This window comes from Colletes gigas, unplaced genomic scaffold, assembly GCF_013123115.1.
Source record: "Colletes gigas isolate AHSC1104 unplaced genomic scaffold, ASM1312311v1 Colletes_gigas_Sc00009, whole genome shotgun sequence".
NCBI lineage: Eukaryota > Metazoa > Arthropoda > Insecta > Hymenoptera > Colletidae > Colletes > Colletes gigas.
Window position 1 is genome coordinate 3926598 of NW_025106638.1, and position 24817 is coordinate 3951414.

The 24817-nt window shown below is 33.3% G+C and overlaps 2 protein-coding genes across 2 annotated transcripts in view; one reads left to right on the top strand and one right to left on the bottom strand.

Moving 5' to 3' along the window:
* The window catches only part of LOC122397497 (trichohyalin-like), a 204641-nt gene extending 194344 nt beyond the window's left edge, over positions 1 to 10297 (bottom strand). The window contains exon 1 of the mRNA XM_043396679.1: positions 10280 to 10297. The gene's annotated coding sequence lies outside the window, so the exon portion shown is untranslated. The remainder of the gene's footprint in view (positions 1 to 10279) is intronic.
* The window catches only part of LOC122397498, a 241687-nt gene extending 221860 nt beyond the window's left edge, over positions 1 to 19827 (top strand). The window contains exons 2-6 of the mRNA XM_043396680.1: positions 7770 to 7847; positions 10496 to 10677; positions 14589 to 14787; positions 17670 to 17776; positions 19515 to 19827. Of these exons, the coding sequence (XP_043252615.1) occupies positions 7770 to 7847; positions 10496 to 10677; positions 14589 to 14787; positions 17670 to 17776; positions 19515 to 19640 (692 nt within the window). The 3' untranslated portion in view covers positions 19641 to 19827. The remainder of the gene's footprint in view (positions 1 to 7769; positions 7848 to 10495; positions 10678 to 14588; positions 14788 to 17669; positions 17777 to 19514) is intronic.
* The last annotated feature ends 4990 nt before the right edge of the window (positions 19828 to 24817 follow it).

Consider the following 24817-nt stretch of genomic DNA (forward strand, 5'->3'; position numbering starts at 1 on the left):
TGTTCAACTTCATATATAGAGGGAGTGACGAATAGCATCGTATGGGTCTGCTAATGAAATCACCAAACCGCCTTTTAAATATTATTAGTTTTGCTAAATTTACGTCCCCCGGAGCACTTTATGTGCACAGAGTGTATTAGAACGTTTCAAAAGTTTAATTGCTAGAACTCGTAATACAGAAGCAATCCTGTACAGTGGTACTCCTCCAGAATTCATAAAATCCATTTAGCACAATTGTTTACAATCTGTGTTGATTGCTAAGCTCTACTATTTTTGAAACTCGTATAAAACAAGTTGTGTTATTTTTTAACGCTAAACCTACCATGACCGGTCAAACGACTGTTTTTTAAATTTCGTTTATAATTTCTGATATACAATGTTATTTTAGCACCATTTAATTTCAGGATTTTCCTTATTCAGTTCTACTTTTATCGCTTGTTTTCCGAGAAAAATATTTGATCTGTCTTGCGTAGGTACTACGATCGATCATGTAACTAGTCGAACGATTTATATTTTTTTGTAAAAAAATGGATTAAATTAAATATAGGAAAGATGAAAAGACAGAATATTCAGTTTCTACTGTCTTAGAACAGTCTAGGAATGCGTATTAAAAATAGTTGAACTTTACACATAAGCAGTTTTGAAACTACTAGTGTCGTCTCCATAATTGAGCCACTGTTACAAATGGCAAAGCTTCCCCATTAAAATGGTTTTCGGTTTATGTCGATCTGACTCTCCGTTTTGGAGATACCGTAATTCGTGTAAAGGGGTAATATTTTTAATTCAACTATCTCTGTTTTCGCCTAACGTGTCGCGTAAGCTCTCTCTCTCTTTCTGACACGTGAGTCGAGACAGTCGTGACCAGGAAGTCGTAGTATTTCCAAGAATTTACTACTCACTGTTTACTATTTACACGCGCGGTCAATTACCTCGCGCAGATGTCAACAATGAAATGTAAACAAACTTCGAAGCCTTATTTCTCCGGAACTAATCACGCGATCGACTTGAAACAAAATTCGTCATATCTCCGGAACTAATTAAGCCACCAACTTGAACGAACACTCGTTTTAAAGAGCATTTCATTCTCTATCCAACAAAAATATCAACTATTACTATTTATGCTGTCTTCTATGTTTATTTTTAAATTTGCCTGGACACTATTCAAGGAACTCTATCCAAAGAACTTTCAGGAATTAAAATACTAAGTATGCACATTTGGAGTAAAATTATTAAATATTAAAACACTACATAAACTTTAAAACACAACTTTCTATACATATAATGCAAAAATTAGAAATACGTTGTACCTGATCCTCTGTTGGTGTTTAAAAAACGAAATAAAACGCGATAATGGAAGAGAATGTATAACCACTCTGCATTATTTTTACTGTTTCATTTTTTCTATGGTCTTAATCTTCTATGGTGGCGTAAATTTTGATTAAGGATCGTAAGCGCGAGTTCCCAGGAAATAATCAACATAAACGTGTCCCGTTTACAAGCCACGGAACGGAGAGCAAATTCGCTTGTTGCGTTTTGGCATCTAGCCCGACGAAACAAACGGAACTTTCTGTAAGTACTTACTGTGAACTCTACTTGGACCACTTATACCGTGAATGAATCTCCTTGGAAAAAAGTCAATTGATCTGAAAGATTCGAAGATGTAGTACTATTATAACTACGATAGAATAAAGCTATCCAATGTGTATACAGGGTGTTTCATCATTCATGGTGCAAATTGGATCGGGCAGATTTTATGGCTAGAAATGAGACGAACATAAAAAATAACGAAATTGCTTGGAAGCAATTAAATTTAAACATTCAGTCAAGCACGTACATATGTACTTAACTAAAATCTGCTTCGCTGACATTTTGTGTCCTACGGAAAATTTAGATTGTGAAAACAATGACATCTATATAAATAAAACCTAGTTACGTCTATTTATTATTGAAAATAGACAGAGTTGCAAAATGTTCTCGAAAAAATACTACGATATCTATGATAACAGAAGTTGTTTAAAATTAAATGTTTTATTCTATGGAAACTTTAGATAAAAATGATAATAACGAAGATATAGAACATGTGCAAAAAAAATAACAACAAAGAATTGAACGAAGGAAAATTTTCCACCCCTGGGGAAAGTTTTAATGGGGGCTTCCAGAGGCCAAAATAAGACGAAAATCAAGAATACCAATTTGTCGATGATGGCTTCGTTAAAAAGTTATTAACGTTTAAAGTTTCATTCGTACTGAATATTTTTCTAGAAAGTGGGTAGAATTTCGGGGGTATGTGTAATGACCAAAAATAATTGTAATTGACCCCCGCAACTAAAAATAATTTTTTTAAAACGATTTGAAAATTTTCAATTTCGCCGAAAAAGTCCATCTTCTTGAATTTTTTTCTCGAAAGTGGGTAGGATTTCGGGGGTATGTTTATTCACCAAAGATGATTGTAATTGAACCCCGCGACCGAAAATAATTTTTCCAAAACGATTTGAAATTTCTTTTTCCGTCGAAAAATTCCACACCTTCTCGATTTTTTTTCTAGAAAGTGGGTAGAATTTCGAGGGTATGTCTATTCACCAAAAATGATTGTAATTGACCCTCGCAACTAAAAATAATTTTTTTAAAACGATTTGAAAATTTTGAGTTTAATTGTTAATAACTTTTTAACGAAGCCTCTATCAACAAATTGGTATTCTTCATTTTCGTCTTGTTTTGGCTTCTAGAATCCCCCATTAAAATTTTTCCCAGGGTTGGCCGAACACCCTGTATATGGATGGGAAACGCTGAAAAGCTTTTTGCATTTAACCGATAATTCCTATTCCAGACAACGTCGTGTAATTCATCTATGAAGCATATAAAACGTGATGAAGGGTCTTCTATTACTTTTATCTGGAATGAATATTTATAACCAATACTGGAATTCTTGCTCCATATGTGTCGTCGCGTGAATATTCGTCACTTCCGAGAGTTTCGACTGTCGTCAAACAATCCGATTTTTATTACATTTTTCGAGCAGGTAGAGAACCAAAAAATATTAGAAACGTATTTCATTCAGTATCGACTGATATTTATATTTAAGAGAAATATCTATTTAGTTGTATTTTTCAACGAAGGTACACAAGAGAGAAAACAGCAATTTAAATCTTTATTTAATAAATTTCGTAAACTTTTTGTAAACTAATTTTTGAAACTTATAATGGTACAAAACCCTATGCTGGTACTGAAAAAAATACATTTTTCCTTATTTGTTAAAAAATCGGAATATTGGAAAAATATATGGGATCACTGACCTATTATTTAGATTAACCAATTTTCGGCCAGTAAAAACATGTTTTGATTACAATTTATATTTACAAAATAGATTAACTAAGTACTAAAATTCTATGGCCAGTTTACTTAATAAACAACGTAATATCTGTCTACTTTAAATTTGAACTTTAATTGAACATTTATTGTCAATGTAATACTTTAATCAGGATTCTTTGAAATTTCGCGCTGAAGATCCTTGTACTTCTATTTAAACTTCTTGGAGTTTTAAAATCTGTTTACCACGCATTGTATCTTACAATTTAATTATTAGATCTTTATTGAATTGCTCTTAAATCAAATTTACTGCAATTACAAAAGAATATTTAGAAGCAACTGGCAAATATATCGAGATCGGTTGAAATTGACACGACAATTCGAGAAAAATACAGATCGGATATTAAATTATAAAATTAGTAGAAATCCTGGTGAAAAATTCTTCGAGTTCTGTGAATCAGGGGACGCTGACTCGATTACTTTCGCGCTGATACTGACGTAGCTTTGGCGTGTTTCAATTTGAAACTTTCGCCTCAAACAAGCTCCTCTTTATGCCCTTATTTCCCGAAGATGTGTACAGAGCAAAGAGGGTGCCGTGTCGAAGATAGGAAAACCACCTAGGAGACCCGCGCTGAATTTTAATATGTCCAAACTCTCGAAGGCACGGACGCGGGACAAATTCCGGATGACATAGCTGCAACGATTTCGTGACGAGAGAGCATAACGCTAATCTACAGATGGCACGTTCTTACCTCAAAATGTCTGTCCGTCTCTGCGTAACCGTCTCCAAAGTAGCCTATTCGTGAAAATCAAAACTAAACAAGTATTGGGTAAATAAAAATTAAAAGTATCGACACACGATGCTCTACGAAAAACTAATATCAATGTTACATATACAAAATAAAACTACAAATTCAAATTTCTTTTTGTTACACATACATATTCGATGTAATTATTATTAATATTCAAACTTATTCTTGGAACATAAAAAATGAAAAAGAAATTAATATCGAGGTTCCATACCCAAAGTATAGCTACAAATTCAAAGTTCTTTTTGCTGTACGAAAATACTCGATATAATTATTATTCATATTCAAACTTAAATAAATTAAATTAATTAATAAATTAAAATGATAAATTAATTTTTCGATCCTTGTTTCTGTTTTATTTAATATGAATATACTAAATATAAAAAAAGAAAAGTAAAATTCTTTATTTCTGCAATTAAATAGTACGTTCTATTTAATGAAAAAAAACTTGAAATAGAGACTAATAAATGAAAGAAAAAATAATAAATAAAAGCAATATTTCGTTCGTAAGGATTTTGTAACGAAGAAAACGCATATTATCTAGCAGATACATGATTGTTCCATGGAAATTAATTGAAATCACGCGAGAGGAAAGAATGGGCGCCGGATAGCTATCATGAAATCATCCCCTAAACGAGATTACTGTTCAGAGCTGTGGTGCAAGTTTGCGGAACATTCCACGCCTGGCATCTAGCCAAGCACGCGAAGGCATATCACATTTTTTTTTTTAACGAGCCCAGATAATGCTCTCTTGCTCGTAAATGCGACCTCAAGTTGACTGTACAAACGAGTTCAACTGTCAGAATACAATGCCAAGGTAAATTGCATCCTTAAGGATACCCTTATTAACCAACTGTTCGAAAGTACATTGTAACACACAATTAAGCAATGTTATCGTTACTTTATGAATCGAGACGGATTTATTTCACAGTAAATACGGATTAAATTTTTGAGTAAAATTTACCAATTGATAAAGATGGTTACCTATAGTAGTTTTGTGGATTTTTTAAAAGTTCTGAGAAGGGCTTTAAATAAATCCTAGCAAGAATTAAATGTTACAAAAAAAAGTTCTATAAACTCTATATCTAACAAAAAAAGAAATGGAATTTTATTAAATGCATGGTTAAATTACATTAAAAGCGATTGAAAGTATTGTATTTCTTGTCTGGTTCTATTTAACAGTTTTGTAGATTTTCTAATATACATATATTCATTATTTTTTTAAAGTTCTGAAAAAGGTTTTAAATAAATTCGAGAGAGAATTAAATTTTACACAAAAAAATTTCAACAAACTCTATCTATAATAAAAAAAGAAATGAAATTTTATTAAATGCATGGTTAAATCACATTAAAAGCGAGGGAAAGTATTGTGTTTTTAGTAGTTTTGTGGATTTTCTAATATATATCCGTTATTTTCTAAAAGTCCCGAAACAGATTTTAAATAAATCCTAGAGAGAATTAAATATTACGTAAAAAAAGTTTGATAAACGTTCCCTCTAACTCTAATGAAGAAAGAAATGAAATCTTATTAAATGCACAGTTAAATCACGTAGAAAGCATTGCGTTTTATTCGTCTGGATTAATTTTTATCGCGTCTGGGTTGCAATATCCAGTAACGTAGTATCTACGAAAAAGAAATCTTCTCTTTTTCCGAGATATTAAAGCGTTTCCACCTTACACTCCGTGAAAGACGATACTTGGCAATATGCTCTGACAGGAATGCCGTTTTAATACTACAATTCAAAAGATGTAACCTTTCAAAGTAGCAGTTCGTAAAAATAAATACATTTTATAGAATTCATGTGGCAAATAAATTAATATTCTACTGTTCCATGGCTTCTGACAATTGATCCCTGACTACAGTCGTGCAAATAAAAAATATTCCCAAGAACAACAACATTTTCATTCTCATCATTCAAACGTTGTAACCTTTCGAAATAGCATTTCGTAAAAATAAATACATTTTATACAATTTATGTGGCAAATAAATTATTATTCCTTACTCTCATACATCATCTATTATTTAAATAATATTCTACTGTTTCATGGCTTCTGACAATGGATTCCTGACTACCGTCGTGCAAATAAAAAATATTACCAAAAACGACAAAATATGATTCATTTAACAGACTAGGTGAGAATATAAATATTATAATATCGAAGCTTGACTCAACCACCTTATACAGGGTGTTCGGCCACCCCTGGGAAAAATTTTAATGGAAGATTCTAGAGGCCAAACTAAGACGAAAATCAAGAATACCAATTTGTTGATGGAGGCTTTGTTAAAAAATTATTAACGTTTAAAGTTCCGCCCGTTCTGAATTTTTTTCTCGAAAATGCGTAGGATTTCAGGAGTATGTCTGTTCACCAAAAATGATTGTATTTGACCCCCGCAACCGAAAATAATTTTTCCACGACGATTTGAAATTTTTTTTTTTCCATCGAAAAATTTAGGAATTTAATTAGATTTTCGGTAAGGAATTTTTTTCTCGAAAGTGCGTAGGATTTCGGGGATATGTGTAATGACCAAAAATTATTGTGATTGACCCCCGCAACCGAGAATAATTTTTCCAAAACGATTTGAAATTTTTTAATTTAATTGTTAATAACTTTTTAACGAAGCCTCCATCAACAAATTGGTATTCTTGATTTCCGTCTTATTTTGGCCTCTAAAACCTCCCATTTAAATTTTTTTCCAGGGGTGGCTGAACACCCTGTATATTTCACTCGTTTTTCACGATGGAAAGAAAGGTCAGATGGGGAATGTTATTTATTTGAAAAAGGTAAATTTTTGATCAATTGTATGAATCAAATGAATCGAATTAGGGACTAAATAAACTATCCAAATGCCCACGGTTCGTAGTACTACACTTAACAATTATTTTCAACGAAGGAATTGTAACGAGCGCGCGAAAGGATATCGACAACTGGTGCAATCTAACGCGAGTAAGTGTATCCGAACAATAGATTATCTGTCTCGAAAAGTTTGAGTGCTTTGAAAGCTACTTCGGTGGTCTTAAGGACAATTCTATGTTTTACGACTAAGAAGCTTTATTCACCCTTCCGCACTGTCGCATTTTATGTCAACCAACGTAAATACCTACCCGGGCCACATTTCCGCTCTTGACGAAAACGTTTACGCTCTCGAAACTGCGCGCCGTGCCTACGATTCCTTGCGCGGTACTCTTATTTTAGTGCTTTCTCGTTCGACGGAGAAAAGACAGGCTGTTTACTATAAAATTCGAGCAAATGTGCCACCCACGGTTAAACGGAAACGCGATATTTGTCGTAACTGCGACCGAGATTTAGGAATGTTAAACTATTTTATAGAGACTTTTATCACGGAAATGTGCCAGGAAATGGTTAATGAATAAAAATTAACACGAACTGCGGGGAACACTAAAAAGTAAATTGTAAAACCAAGTCCTTAAAAGTGCTTAAACCCAATGTCTAAAATTAAGAAAACTATCACAACTGATACACGTAAAAGCAATATTTTATTGGAAATTCCATTCCCAATGGGATCACTTTATCATTATCAATAACAAATAAATTTCTAACTTCTTAGAAATTTAATTTTAAAAGTATTTTTCTTTTTTCTTTGTACGACATTTGCAAAATAATTTTATATAATTGTGAATCGATTTGTTTCAGCGAGCACGAATCTGGTGGGGAAATTTACACAAAGTGTTCGGAGAATCGTCCAGGACGTAAAGGATGAAGGAACTTCAAGTAAGTCTTCGTTAAATATTGCATAATTTAGGGAGAATTACAGAGTACATTTTGAACAAGTATACATAATCTATTTCCATGTACCGATGGCTCATTTTCTAAGATTATAATTCATACTACGAACTAAATATGCAAAAACGGTGCACACAAAGTCCTGTCTGTGACTATTTTCCCATTACTTTAACACGAATCGTAAAATTTCACAATTCCGTTTCTATTGGAACAAATCTGTGATTCTAGGCTACATGGATCCTAAACTATTTTTGTTTGGACATTCATATCTTTTCAATGCTTTACTAAAGAAAGAAATACTCTTCAGTGTATTGATATTGGTATAAAATGTTAAATGCTTCCTGGAATATTTAAAGAATAGGCAAAGCTGAGTTAATGAAAATCTTAGACTATTCTACTCTTCCCATGCGTTTTATACCCCACATACAGGCGCTATTAGTCACGCTACATTAATGAAGTTACTCTCTACGAAAGGTTTGCGATCGTTTGAAGTCCCAATAGTACTTCCGACGCATCGTTATGTTCATTGACCGAGTGTAAGAGCTTCTGCTTCAATTCCATTCATGAAGCTAACGACCCACTAGCTGGCACATAGCCAATAGCTTATTTCTAACAGTTGGCGCGACCATATTCCTCCTAATTCTCTGGTATTACAGTTCCACAAACAAGTACGAGCTCCTGGGATTCGACAGTTAAGATAACAGTATAAGGGATGCAATTTACACAAAAACTACCAATAGTTCTCAAGATAAACTTTTCGTAAATGGGAACGTTCATGTAATTTTTGACGTTGAATCGATAGATGTACAAATAAATTTGGAAATGCAGCTTCTTCATCGTTTTTGAAAATAAATTTATAACAATTGGACAACGTGGACTGTATTTTTCCCGCAGGATGTTGTTTTTGGAGCTATTCACCAATATTAGAATTCAAGCTCTCGTTAAACTTTTGTGCGAATCCATTTTTCATATCTTTTTAAAAGCTCATTCGATGTTCTCGAAGAAGAGGAATTTTTGCCAACAATTTATACAGCCCTGGGGCTCTGACAATATTTTATACGCTCGACACTTTAAGAAAATGTAAACAAAATATTAGATTTTCCAAAAAAAAACCAGGGTTGGCATCCCCTCTTGAATGTTTAATTTTATTCAAGACGTACGAACATTTATAATGTGCAGTAGAACCTCGATTGTTGCAGGATCTGAGAATGTCTAAATTGTTCCAAGTTCCAGCAAGTACAAAAAAAAGAAAAAAAACAAGAGTCCATATTTCGTAAAGCGACTTGGCCTGAGAAATTATTACCACGCCTTGATTAAGGCCCTCCCCTTACATGTAACTTTTACTTGACCAATTTTCTCCTAACTACTATAGTTTCGGAACTAATTAAAGTGCTAATAGTTATAGAAGCACCTTATACACAGAAGTTCCCCCAGAAAGAGAACGGCCGAATGCACATACGAAGCTAAAATTATGATCTGCTTGCAATACATATAAAACATTTGTAAAATACACAAAATATAGTTATACCTTGAAGTGACTGCAAATTGAGTACATTTTAAAGAATAAAAAATAGTGTAATAGAAGATTAGAACTGGTTGCTTGTTCGCCTCAGGTATTTTCTACTGCTCGAAACAGCTAAAAGGAACCATTTATCGGTACTTCAGCCTAATGAACCATATTTCATTTAACACTAAACCTACCAAGGATCGATCAAATGACCGTTTTTTAAATTTCGTTTAGAATTTTTAACATACAATGTTACTTTAGCGCCATTCAATTTCACGACTTTCCTTATAGAGTACGAACAATGAATTTTCTCAATATTCATGACTACTCTTACTGTTTATTTTCTTGTAAAAAAACCGGACAAAATTTGGTATCAAAGGAGAGAATCCTCTATGTGATTGTCATGAGTGAGTGACGTGGTATTTCCAAGAATTTACTACTATTTACTTTCTAAGGAGTTCAATGACCTCGCGACGTAAACAGTGAAACGTAAACAAACGCTTTAAAGTCTTACATCTTCGGAACTAGTCAGGCGATCGACAATTGAAACAAGTTTTTTATTTATGCAGTCTTCTATCTTTATTTTGAAATTTGCTCAGACTCTACGCGCCCAAAGAAGTTTCAGCAATTTCTATTGATCATGCGACTATCGTGCGATAAAACTAGATTATAAATTGTTTACTTGATTAAAAATGAATTGAAATTTGTATACAGGATGTTTGCGCCATTACTATGCCATTTTTTTCGTAAATAATTGCTTTCTCTGGAATTAGTGGAAGTGTCAGTAGGTTTAGTGTTAATTTAAAAAGCATTCAGTCGATGACTAGAATTTATTTGGACACGAAGCATGTATAGAAATTAGCGTAGATCATGTAGACATTTTATACTCTGTAATGAAAAATCTGTTACTTACCATCTTATTTTCTTATGTAGAATCACTGCACGAAACTGTTTAAATCAATGATTATGGTCAGTCGACTGTGTCCTTCCCTTGTTTCCAGTTTCTGTAACAATACAGAATAATAACGTTAAACAATAATGTTTTGTGATTCCCTGATTATATAAGAAATTAGTCTACACAGGACATGGGACTCGATTATAATTGTTATTGTCATTTCTGTTGTTTCAGGTGGGCAAACTAAGGAAGAGGTCATTGAAACAAACGAAAGACTCAGAATCGTAAGGATACGCCTGGATGGAAGTTATGAAATCGCTAAACGTGCCCTCGTTGAGCTTATGTGCAAATATACTGACAGCAAACAAGTCCGCAATGTGTTTCAACGTTACAACCTTCTAAAACTTATGATTAAGGTAATTATTATTTCATAAACAAATAATTTCAAGACAAAATATTTCACAACTCTTCCGCCTAATTGGTACTATTATTTAATTTGTTTTTTGCTTCCTTCTAGTACACCTAAGATTAGTATACTTTTTTCCAACATTACTGTTATATATTGTTATACTATAAATCAATTTTTCCTAGCACACCTTCCTTCTTTAAATAAAATATGATACATTTTTGGAAGTTTGCATAATACTTTTAATAACAAGTGATATTTACTCAGAAAATATTTTCATATTTTAAATTAGATGTTTCAATATAAGGGAAACTATCGTTTGCTGGGGAAAAAACGGAATGCGTGGTTATGAATAGTAAGAGAATTGAATTATAGTAAATACGTTATACGTTGATAAATATACTAAATAGTAATACGCTGAAAATAGTAAATTTCGATAGTTGGGATTCTTTTGCAAAATGTTTCACTAGGTATCAAAAGGGGAAAAATTATTAAATAGAAAATGTGGTATAACAGGTTGTTTTCATGTTAATATCCAAAGAGCTAATTGTAAGTAATGATCATGGCTGTCACAATAAAAGAAAACACGAAACAAAAATCTATATCGCTTATGCGTCGATGTGTAAAACGAGGCTGTCAAATGTTCGATAGAATTTTATTGTAAAAATTGATAAACAATCACAAACACGTGGACACGATTTCAACATTTAGTAACATAAATTCCAACTTTGAACTTATTGGTTCTAACGTGTTTGAACCCTAGATCCTACTTCTTTCAGCAAATATGTTTCCTCGTATTCCTTTAAGAATTTAAAATATGGAAAACGTTTTCAAATTGAATATCATTTTTTATCGAAAATTTATATAACATTTCCATTATTGATGCATCTTGGTGATCTCTGATGAAAATCATCTTTTTCTTAATCGAAGGATATCAATACCCTTTATTCTATCTAGATGAATATAGAAATTAGATTCTTATCTAAATTAGATAAAAACGATTATTTTAACACTAGATTTACGGAAGCCGTCAATTTGACGGATGTCTGATTCCATATTTAAAATTGAAGAACGCGTAAATATTATTTTTTAACAACTTGTGTTGAATTTGATCGATTCAATGGCACGAATACATATTCTAATTAAAAGAAAAATCGTATTGTAAGGTAATCGTCAACATGAAAGGTATCAATAAATATACGTGCGATCAATGCCCGTAAATCTAGTGTTAATTCGTTTCTGAAACACACATTTTGTTTTTCCTTAACCATTCGATCATTGGGACACATAATCCAGTACTTTTGAACGGTACCTGCGCATAAACGTTTGCATGAAATAATAAATTTTATTGCGACTTTGTCACCGTGGACTGCATACGGACGAAAATACACGTGGGAAGATATCAAAGAATTGTTTCTGATCTGATGCGTCCACGGTTGCCCCGGAGACAAAGAGCAGTAAAACCTTATTGGTCTTCTTCCCCTCATCTGGTCGCTAAATTCTCTACCCTCGGGTGATTTCACGCTCAGAAATTCAAAGTCGATTCCTCTCGATGTTGTAGGGCTGTACAGAAGTTTAGAAAAACCTAGCACCTTCAACTTTATCGCGCTAAAAAACGAGAAACAAATTAAGAAAGGAAAGATACCTTCGTCTCGAATCGATATAAAACGCGCGTGGATAGCAATAACGGTAACAATGCGGCGTGAATATGAATAAAACAAACAACAGAAGTGTAATTTAAAAATAATCGAAACCTGAAACGTACCTTTTTTAATTGGAATAGCTATTTTTGTGGAAGGATATTTAGAAAATAATTAAAAGCTTCGTTAATTGCATTATTTGAATTTAATTTCTAATAACAAAATCTAATAACGTTCTGGGCATTGTTTAGCGGCGCGTACGCGTTATTGAACAAAGAACCTCCAGATTCGGCGATAATATAACCAAATTACCATAACCTACTGATTATTCAAATTCAATTTTGAATAAGATACATATTTGCATAGTAAAATGTATTTGAATAATACGGGCTGGGCCGATAACTTTGACCAGCCTGCGTGCCACTATTGTTTTTAGAGATATAGAAAAACTTTATTCGCTGAATGTTATAAACAATATAATTAAAATGATAGTTAGAAGCTCTGGATTAAATTGTAAATGGAATGGATTTCGTGTAAAATCGATTTACCTATTACTCTGCGCGCCAATTTGAAAAGTGTAGACCCGAATGAAACGTGTTTAAAGTTTCTGATGAAATTTCGCAACAGTTACAGCTGAAAAATCGATCTGAATATTTACTATTCCTGAACCGTAAAGCAATCCTTTCTTTTCCTCGAAGAGGATTTACTGGGTAGTATTCTCCATTTTATGGGCCTTACCAGCATCTTTACTTCTCTCTGGATCGTGACGCTCCATTCTCACTGGCAGTTTCTTATATTTATTATAGGAATCGACAAATACTTTACGTCACTAAGAAGTAAAATTGAAAATAAATTTTGGTTGCATACGGTTGATGATGTGACAACAAAGAAACCGTGATTCGCTGAACCAAAACATAAGAGACTATACGAGACACCAATCTAGTTAGGAACTCTAATTCTTGTTATTTTATAGTGTAAAAATATTATTTTCTTCTACAGACGCCGATCGAATTATCAAATCAATCTCGTCAAGAACTCTAATTCTCTAACAGTGTAGAAATATTATTTTATTTTCTTATTTTCGATGATTTAACCAGAATCCACAATCCCTCGATGCCCAACTTTTCCATCCAAACAAGAACCAACTACAACAGTTTTTTAAATGCAGTGAAGTCGTAAATAAAATCAGCTGCCTCGAAGCTTTCAAATTTTGTCCACTTAGATAGTCCTTGTTATCCCGAACAAATTAAAAACAAATCCTAAAGAATCGAACCGGTTACACTGAAGTTTCTCCTTAACCTTTTGTCTGCGGCGTGTCCTAGGAAGAATCCATCAACATAGATGGCGCCATCGTCACATGCCTTGTGACCAAAAAAGTACCCGGAGATTTAAGAGACCATTCTTACGGTTTAAAAAAATAATAAATGCAAATGAATTAAAATATCCAATTTTTATCCAATTCCATATCGAATCAATTGGTAAAACAGTAAAAGGTGTTATAGTAAAAAAATGCAGAGGGCGTGAATTTACGCTTTTCGTATTGATGGATACGTGAGGGCGTATATTTACGTCTTTCGTATATATTGATAGACTTGTGAAAGCGTATATGAGCCGTTTGTTTTGAAAGTGGCGTAAGTCCATTTATGTTCAAATCGAGATATTGAAGGGTTTATTGCATAATATTTTCCATATCCATTTGAAACTCTCACATTGGGACTTACGCCACTTTCAAAATAAACTTTTTCATCGCTTCATTAACCAGCAAATTTTCGTGTTACAAAATCTTAATGATTTTAAATATATTAGTAACAAGTTGCTTCAGAATGAAAAGATCATGTAAAAATGTAACTATTAAGGTAGCTGACTCGATTTTTTTGGAAAATGGACTTACGACACTTTCAAAATAAACGGCTCGTATACGCCTTTAGCAGTCAAAGGGTTAAGGAAGTGTACAAAGAACACGAGTATCTCGACAAGCCATGAACAGGTTCTCGAACTTGAGATTAAAGTAGAACCAGATTTGGGTTCCGTAGCGAGAAGCAAACCCACTCGCGAGATAAATTTTCGATCGGTCGAGGCGAGCTGGAGCTTTCCCGGCTAAAAACAGTGGATTTCTCGGCGGAGAACTCGTTTCATGGAGAGTGTCACTGCGGATGAAAATATCGGTTGGCCGAAGGTAGCCAACCGTCTAATTCCTCCTTTGCTCTATCCCCGTAACCGTTCTTTTTCCACGGGTTCCGCTATGCGTGTATGTAGCGTGTCTGCGGTTTTACCTTTCCAGGACGTGATTAAGTTAGAGACTCAATACTGGACGCTGGTAGATATACCGAAGCAGGAAAAACAGGAAACGGTGCCCGCCTTTGTCCTGCGCGCGTGCTCCATCATGGAAAAGACCCACAAAAGCGGGGAGGGCGTAAAAACGTCGGCTCGACTGGCCGAGGAAGCGGAGACGAAACGTGAACGCATCGACAGACTCGAAAGTAAGCAGAAATTACAATAGAAATTACGTCGATTAATTATGGACGCGTGTGCAAGGGATACTTGTCATTCAACGATATTAACCCTTTCCACTCCTATGTCGAGTGTGACATCAATTTTTTATCTCAGGAGCTCCTTCGTCAAGTCCAACTCGACATTTTTTCAAGTCCAAACCAAACAGATATCATACACTTGAAAATTACAAAATACAACAACAGTGTAAATAAAACACTTATTTGAACAGGTAAATTTCAAATAAAACACTTAAGAGCATTGGCAGCCGCTGGTAACAAAATTGGAATATAATTCGGAGTGCAAAGGGTTAATTATCGAACTAGGTACGAACGTTACTTCTTTTGATGTTCTCCACTTAGGGGTGTGCGGGATTCCCGAAAATATTCGGGATTTTGAAATTCTTGGGAATCCCCAATGGCTTCGGAATCCTGAAAATTCGCGGGAATTACGGATGTTTTCGGGATTCCACGATCTCGAGAAAAATTCTCATCCCGATCGAGATCTCGCACACCCCTATTTACACTGCTTGGCCAATATTACAGGTCCGCTTCATTTTTGTCTCGTTTATCCTGACTCTTACAGCTATTGTTTTTTTTTCTTTTTGCAGTATTACGTAAATATACACGAAAAATAATTTTGCAATACTCACCTGACAATAATCGAGTCAAAAATGAAACTTATAATATTGGCCAGCAGTGTAGAACGAGTTCCTTCTTTACTGATACGTGGAAAGAAACTTCGACTCGCTTCCTTCAAGAAACGTGAATAAAATTACGTGGAAATAAATTCTGCACGACATAAGCAAGAGTATATAAACGTTATATGTAAATAGAATGAAATACAATTTAAAGGACGAGATATAATCTAACAAGTTTTCAATACTCGAGGGAATGTTTCATCTTTCAGGTTTGAAACTGAACACAGAGAAAGAGAGATACGAGTCTTTTGAAGTTTAACGTTTAACGATATAGTTCAAAGAGGAAAAACTTGACATTATATTTGTAACATTATGTTACAATGTATATCAAAATTTAGATAAATATATATTTCATCTGATTGGTTGTATATGTATGTGTATTCACCAAAACGAAGTCACAAAATCAGAGGTCACAGACTTCCCAATAAATTAATTTCATAAAGTTACAGTAATCAGTATTATTTTTGCACGATGTTATTTTTCTAACAATTATGTTAGATACTTTGTTTTTAAATGCATAAATATTGCTATTGTTACTAATGTATCACTGTTGAAACTGTACGTGGTGAATAAAATCTATGATTCTGTTTTTTTTCATAACAGATGAAAAGCATTCAAACATCAAAAGTAAAACGCGAACAAATATACAAGCTCTATGAACGAACAGTTTTCTTTCGTATAAATTATACGGAGCAGACGTGAACTCGATAGATGCCTTGTAGCTTGGAAACTTTCCAAGCATGAATAATATATTATCTTCTATCATACGTGCTCGATGGAGGCAAGAAGAGATCGGTTATTGTATTATAGCGCAGCTGTCACTTAATATTATTCCGCGCTTCCGAAATATGTATTCTAATAGGAAAGTCGACATTTCGATGAAAATATCGATGAATATTTCCTTCCACGTGTTATTAATAATAACGTATTCGACGAAGCGTTATACAGGGTGTTCGGTCACTGGGAAAAAATTTAATGGGTGATCTCTGGAGGTAAAAATAAAACGAAAATCAAGAATACCAATTTGTTGATGAAGGCTTCGTTAAAAAGTTATTAACAATTAAATTCAAAAATTTCAAATCGTTTTGGAAAAATTATTTTCGGTCGTGGGGATCGATTACAATCAATTTTGGTCATTACACATACCCCCGAAATTCTACCCATTTTCTAGAAAAAAATTCAAGAAGGTGTGAAATTTTTCGACGGGAAAAAAAAATTTCAAATCGTTTTGGAAAAATTATTTTCGGTCGTGGGGATCGATTACAATCAATTTTGGTCATTACACATACCCCCGAAATTCTACCCACTTTCTAGAAAAAAATTCAAGAAGGTGTGAAATTTTTCGACGGGAAAAAAAAATTTCAAATCGTTTTGGAAAAATTATTTTCGGTCGTGGGGATCGATTACAATCAATTTTGGTCATTACACATACCCCCGAAATTCTACCCACTTTCTAGAAAAAAATTCAAGAAGGTGTGAAATTTTTCGACGGGAAAAAAAAATTTCAAATCGTTTTGGAAAAATTATTTTCGGTCGTGGGGATCGATTACAATCATTTTTGGTGAATAGACATACCCTCGAAATTCTACCCATTTTCTAGAAAAGAATTCTTTACCGAAAATATACTGTCTGACCGGAAATATTTCTATAACTTTATAATGAAGCCTCAATCAACAAATTAGTATCCTTGATTTTCGTCTTATTTTGGCCTCTAGAATCTCCCAGAAACAATTTTGTGGCTCGAAATTATTATGTAATGTAAAAGTAATTTTAAATTTAATTTCGTAATATAAAATGTCTATACATTTAAAATAGAAAGAAAATTGGTTATTCTTTATTTTATTCTTCAAACTTGCCGATATGCTACCTCCTTTTCATTTATTATATCATTTAACACTTTAATAACATTATTATACGAAAATGATTTTACTGGAAACTCAATCGTAAATAAAAAGTAGCTCAAGTTGGACAGAACATTTCCCAATTCATTTTCGTTTTTGAATAGAATTTGTCAAGTTTAATTTCTCATTTCAAAAACATACTTTTCTGAAATATTTAACTAATGTAAGATATTAAAACATTGAAAATGTTGAATACCTTGTGAAGTCGTTTAAGTGAAATAATAACATTGAATTAAAATTAACACGTTTATGTTTCTTTTCGCACATGTAGGTATGACAACGGCCCAAATTGAAGCAGAGAACACGCAAATGACTAACGATTTGTACAGATTACTGAAAAAATATACAGGACTCAGAAATCTCATCCGAGGTTTGAAGGTATTTATACAACCAAGTGCACCAAACACAATTACATTGTTCTTTTATTCCCTCTTTCGATCCCAACAATCCAGTAAACATTCTATGAACCCGTCTTTCAATAAGAAGCATCGACATCGATAAAAGGTTGCTTCAAAACGATTCGTGCATCTCCATTATTCTCTACCTATTCACCGTGTTCGCTTTCATTTCTCCTCTTTTCAATGTCAAGCAAGCTAACCACAAGGTTCTACACCGAGAGATGAAAGAAAAAGTAATCGTTACTTTTGCTGCTCGAGAACTTATGGAGCTCCTTCCCTGTCGATAATGACATTGCCTCAAGCTGAAAATGCTCTTTCGCGCTATCTGGCCCCCGTAAGAGACCAAAATATCGCATTATCGGCTAAGAATTCAAATACTCGATATCCAATAGGATTTTATCTCACGTTTTTTCGGGCAACGAAAGCACCGTGTCAGCTACCGTAAATCCGGGACAAAAGACTATAAAAGAGCTATAACAGACAACCACAGAGAATGAAATATGTGCACAGAGTGTACAAGATTTTTCTGTTATACAAACTTTGCCAGTGTGATCTCAAGTATTAGCAACCTCGTGTGCACCACTTAAATCGATAGAAATTACGTCAAATATATTTTATCCCATCTTAAAAAATTATTTCTCGTGTATATTTCATTTCTAGTGGTCTATTTTGTATAATCGAAACATAATCAAGAATTGTCCAAATTTATACGAACACGGTGCTTCTTGTTTTCTTACAATATTAATGGTCTACTTTGTATAATTGAAACATAATCCAAGAAATGCCAAAATTTATATGGACTAGATGCTTCTTGTTGTGTTCTTACAATATTGATGGTCTACTTTGTATAATTGAAACATAATCCAAGAATTGCCAAAATTTATATGGACTAGATGCTTCTTGTTGTTTTCTTACAATATTGATGGTCCACTTTGTATAATTGACACATAATCTAGAATTGCCATAATTTATACGAACTCGATGCTTCTTGTTTTCTTACAATATTGATGGTCTACTTTGTTTAATTGAAACATAATCAAGAATTGTCAAAATTTATACGAACTCGATGCTTCTTGTTGTTTTCTTACAATATTGATGGTCTACTTTGTATAATTGAAATATAATCAAGTATTGCACATACGAATTCGATGCTTCTTGTTGTTTTCTTACAATATTGAAAAATTCACGAAGTTAAATTGCGTTAAAATAACATTGCGTGTTAGAATTTCGTCGCGGTAGGTTTAGTGTTAAACAATTTTAAATTGTTCTTAAAATAGCTAAAATATTATTCTAGAGTAGAAGATATCTTTATTGAAAGCTGATTTTATATGCTTCACAGCATTTAGTTTCAAAGGCAAGACATTTCCGGTACCTCGATTAAAATTTTAAATAGAACTCATTTAATAGAACTTAGAAATTCATTGTATGTATACTATATGGAAAGTCACGAAGTTAAATTGCGTTAAAATTAACATTGTGTGTTAGAATTTCGTCGTGGTAGGTTCAGTGTTAAACAATTTTAAATTGTTTTTAAAATAGTTAGAATATTATTCTAGAGCTGAGGATTTCTTTATTGAAAGCATTTTTATATACTTATATACTTATAAAATTTTAAATAGAACTTTCTTGTTTGCATAATTGTGACACGGCTAAGGCACGCGTCCAAAGTCGATGTTATTAAAATTACTTTCGCGTAACGAACGCACTGTTTGCTGCAGGAGGAGTACAACAGCTCGAAGGTGTACCCAATTTTTCCTCGTTATCCGATACTAAAGGATATGATAAAGGACATAATGCACAACCCGGACTACATGGAAGTTTGTCACGAAGTGGACCAAGCATAGCGGCCGGACCCCCTCCACCGTTCGCCGCGCATGACTTTGTAAAATTCTATTTACAACAAACGTTCCGCGTGGTAGTTGGTGAAGGGGGTGAACTAGATAAAACGAGCCTCGAGGAGGCAATTATTTCGTACGGTGGATTGATCGCCACAAATTGAGTTTATTTCAAACGCGTCTCCGTATGAACACCCACGCACCTACGTTTATTAATCTCTAATCAAAGCAATTTATAAAAAACGGTTGATTACCCATCCGTCTGTTACATTTACGCTATCATTAATTTCGCTCACTGATCAAATAGTCTGTCATAAAACGAATGAACGTGAAACGACAAAATGGGGGGTAATACTGTCGTAAACAGAGAACCAAATGAGAATTTGGGGGGGGGGATAGAATTCTGTCGGAACATTTATCATTAAGGGAAGACTTTCTTAGGGATCCTTTATATGTTGGAACGAATTTAGTAATATAGTTGTAAATGTACGTCATGTAAAATCTGCTACTTGGTGATTACGCCAAATGCGAAATTTAATTTTCTTTACCGCGTAACGGTAGCTTCGAAGAAATGTAATATTACCGATTATCACTTCTAAATAAGAATTTATAATTGAGAACGAGGATTATGGTTAACGATATTAACATTGCACGTTCGAGGCGAGCCTGCGGAGTTACGGTACCAAAGGCAGTAATTAATGGACTTAAATTTACGAGCACCAAGTGGCGGAGTGGAAAAGTCATTCCAGCATAAACGATACGTAATCGATCTCACCTTAGTTTCTGATTTCGATCGGAATAGCCGCTTGCACGTTGACACACAAAATACATAATTACACCGGCGCGATCCGCGATAGCGCAGCGCGTGGTGTAAAGTTTTTATCGCGACAGCTAACGTCGCTCGTAAACAAGAAGAAAACCTGAAAAACTTTAGATTCGTAAGGCGTATACTGCTCGTTGTGTGAAAATGAAACTACGTTAAGAAACCTAAATACGAAGAACGATATTCCGCTTCCTGCTGAATCGGATTCGCTCGATACGCGACGATCGATATCGATATCGCGAACCTATTATAATAGTTTGTTGCGCGAAGGAGATCTCTCTTTACCTACGAACAGGACAAACTGTAGGAGTCTAGTTAAATATTATATCTATCTTGCACCGAACGCTATTTCACAGACGACAACACTTCTCGCGACACCGAAAAATTTTTGCTTCGACTATACTACGAACTGCTATATATAAAAATCATTAACGATGGATGTTATATGTGATAGTGTAATCGATGTATTAAACGGTGTACGCCATATCGATGTTGTCGAAACAGAAATTACTTGTACCGATCGTTTCAATCTTTCCTTGTTTCTGAAAATTGTTGTCGGCTACAAAACACACGCAGAGGAAAACGACGTAAACGAAACTGAGTTTACCAGTAATATTATCATTCTATTTCTTTCTTCCAAAGTAAATAATTAAGATAAATATGTGTATAGTTTGAAAGTTTTCGATCGATTCGTTTAATTTTATAATCAAAACGTAGAATACGTGTCTGTGTAGACCATTTCTCAAATACACAGTGAAATCGTGAATGTTAGCAGAGTTAAGATTAGTTTAGACTGGATACCTGTATGTAAACATGTTTTTTCTTAGGTTAATGAGAATTAAAAATGTTACGAGGAATATCTTTGTTTCGTAGAGGTAAGCAGTTCACTGATAATGGCCAGGACGAGCTTCGTTCACGTCTGTCGAAAGACTTACACGAGAGTGTGCATTAAACTGCATATCCTCGTATAAAATATACCCACTGTGTATATTGAAACAATAACAGCCATAGGTCGCATATAATGTTATTATATATTAAGACAAAAGTATGAAGGTATACTTGAAATTATATAAGTGTTAATTTGATATAACAGACATATCGAAATTGTCGTATTAGCGTACACAGTGTGAACGAAACTATGCATACACACTCGCAAATATACATATCCATACGTATGTAGTTACAGTGTGGAATTTGAATGTGCATTACATTATTCGATCGTTGCAAAATACAATAATTATTACTTAAAACTGCACAAAGATGCAGTTGCACGTATTAAACGTAATGCACAGGATTTCAGTTAAACAAATTAAATATTTGTCAATTTTATGAAAATATCGTTGATCATCACGTTATGTTATTAATTTTGGTGTTCAACGAACACAGAAATTAGGATGTTCTTTTGTCAAATGTCGGTGTGCGTGTAATTCCTTTTTGGGAAAAATGCAGTAATCGTAGCATACAAAGCTAGTAAACTATAGTACATCTTCGAACCTCATTCATACTTTTTGGACACAATTAATCGTAATTCATAACCATAGAAAATTATCGACAATTGAACCACTTGTCGAATAACTAGAATAAAAACAGTGTTTATTTTTTCCTTATTCAAACAGCGAACAAGATCAAAGTTAAAAATTCTCATTTTTAAAGGTATTTGCCAAATTCTACTTTTCCATTCGATCTCGAAGGTACGATTACGATAACGAAAATTTATACATAGCGGATAATCAGAATTTGGATAAAATATCGAAAATCGAGTATTTATTTTATTGCGCGCCATTGTGATACCGATTTTCATTTCAGACAAAAAACACTCAGCAGCCTTTAAGAATCTATTATGCGTTCTATCGTTAAGATCTAGATATAAAAATAAAAATAATCTACTGCATAAGTATTATATAAAAAAAAAAAATATGGCTGATAGCTCAAAATCAAAATGCAAAGTATAATGCACGACAGACATTGAGGCAACACGAGGATCCACTTTCAATTGTCGATTTGGGCCCCTCTCAATGTGTGACGATGACTAGGAACCCACACACACTGTTTCCTTGTATGTTAAACCAATCTTATACTCCAATCAAAACACATTATGTCGCATACGTGCTGCCTACAGAAAGGCTGGGTACAGGCATACACAGAAATAATAAACGTAGTATATAATATTCAGAAAGTAATTTATACTCTAATAATATACACCGTTAAAATAAAGTAACTGACAACGTGTCAAAATGAGATCAACTTTTTACATTTGAAAATTAAATTCTCCAAATAGAAGGATATTTTTTTAGGAGTGTTCATTTCTATTCCATCGATTATTCGCGATTTATTGTTGTCAAAAGTAATGCGTGCAAAAGAAAATAATAAATGATCGTGAACGTGTGATACGATCGGAAGATAAATAAATAAATCGAAAATATGAAACAAAATTTGTTGATAAAAGCTATCGTTTTCGAGAATCTTACTATATTCTAACCAGTTTGGAGAGGAAATGAAACAAATAGTATCGTATCACTGTCAATATTTACAAACATGAACACAATTAGAAAAAGTGAATAATGGACAGACGCATTAAGTAAAAAAAAGTTGTATTCTACATTTACGATTTATTTTTACATTCCAATTTGACTGTATCATACGTCATCTACCGCTTTGTATATTTTTAACAGCATCAGACTCGAAGAAATAATAATATAAATCAAAATATTATCAGATAATAACGATTTGAAAAAAAATATAGGATGTAAAACCGCGAGAAATACACGTTAAAACTTTTTTGTCTGCATCCAGCAAATCTACATGAAAACACATACTGTACTGACTATTTAGAATAACGCTTGTCATAGATATTCATCTTACTCTATAACGTGTGCATAGAAGAAAATGTACCGTATCTAAACGAGTTTCACAACATAAAGAACGACACTGAAGCTTGATAAATTGCAATTTATTTGTATCGCTCTTGGTGATTTTGTCGTTTTCTTTTAAATAAGAAATTAAACAAGTTTAAAAATAATCAAACATTTGCGCGTGTTATGAATCAAATATTGGAAAATCAAATATCTGTTATCAAATATTGGAAAAAATCAAAATTGTGTCAGAATGGCGACCATTCATTGTACAATGTCGATTTATTGCTCTATTTATAGTATTGACGATACGAAGACCAAAATCAATCTAAATCCTACTAATACATATACATATTATACGTACATAAATTAATCATTACCTTTTTTTTTTTGTTTTTTTAAAAGTTGACTGGTCAAATTCTATTTACAATAATTATACACTCTATAACAAAGATATTTATAATTATCTTGGGGCAATTCGGTCGCAAAGCCACGGTTGGTATTTTTTACGCAAACAAATACCTTTTTAGACCAATTATCCTATAAACGTAAGGCAAATTTAAGGTATAGTGTAAAGTAACCGTATGTCTAGCGAACGAGTAAAGCTATACTCACATGCAATGTCTTTGAATTGATGAATATAGCAAGAGTACTCGTCTTTTTGAAGAAACTAGGCGAGTGCCAAATAGATTTTGAAAGTTTTTACATGTGTGCAAATGTATATGTTAGCGTTATACTAAAGCATATATTTGTGAATGTTTCTGTAACATTTTTATATAGCGTGTTGTATGTAATATTATCAATACAGTTCTATTTTGCTGGATCGATCAATATTTAGGCGTACAAATTATAAGTGATAACGTCAAAAAAGAAACTTTTATTTGTACCCGTTTTAAAAATTAATTTATCCGTTGTACATAATAATACAAAAATTGTCCTCCATTAAATGAAGGAAATTAATAAATCTCGTCAGTTATAAATACGATCTATTGAAAATAAATTATTTTTTGGACGTGTAAAGATCGAGGATCACTCCAGTGAAATGAACTTTTTACTATTTAAAACTAAACGTAATTACGATGAATGTATACAGATATGAGAGATCTACCTAAAGTGTTTAAAAGATGTGCTAGTGCATACTTAATGCTACTTGGAATATCCATGTTAATGTCGTATTGATATGTATAACGTTCAATGGTGCTTTGGTTTCTCGCAAAATATTGTTTAGAGAGATCTTTTAAAATGCGATATTTCTATACAGACGAACACTAACGCGATAAGAATGCACGGTGTAATATTTAGTACGACTGAAGGGGTGGTTCAAGGTAACAAAATGAATTGAAAATGTTAAACGAAATTTTCTGTGACTATAGTCGAGTCTTAGAAAAAAATTTTACAAACGAAAGTGTACGATTTTCATCTTTCCTGGTTACACGAATGTTTGCAGTTAATTTATATCAAAATTTTAATTTCGTAAGATGAAATAAGATTCTCTTTTATATAAAATAATA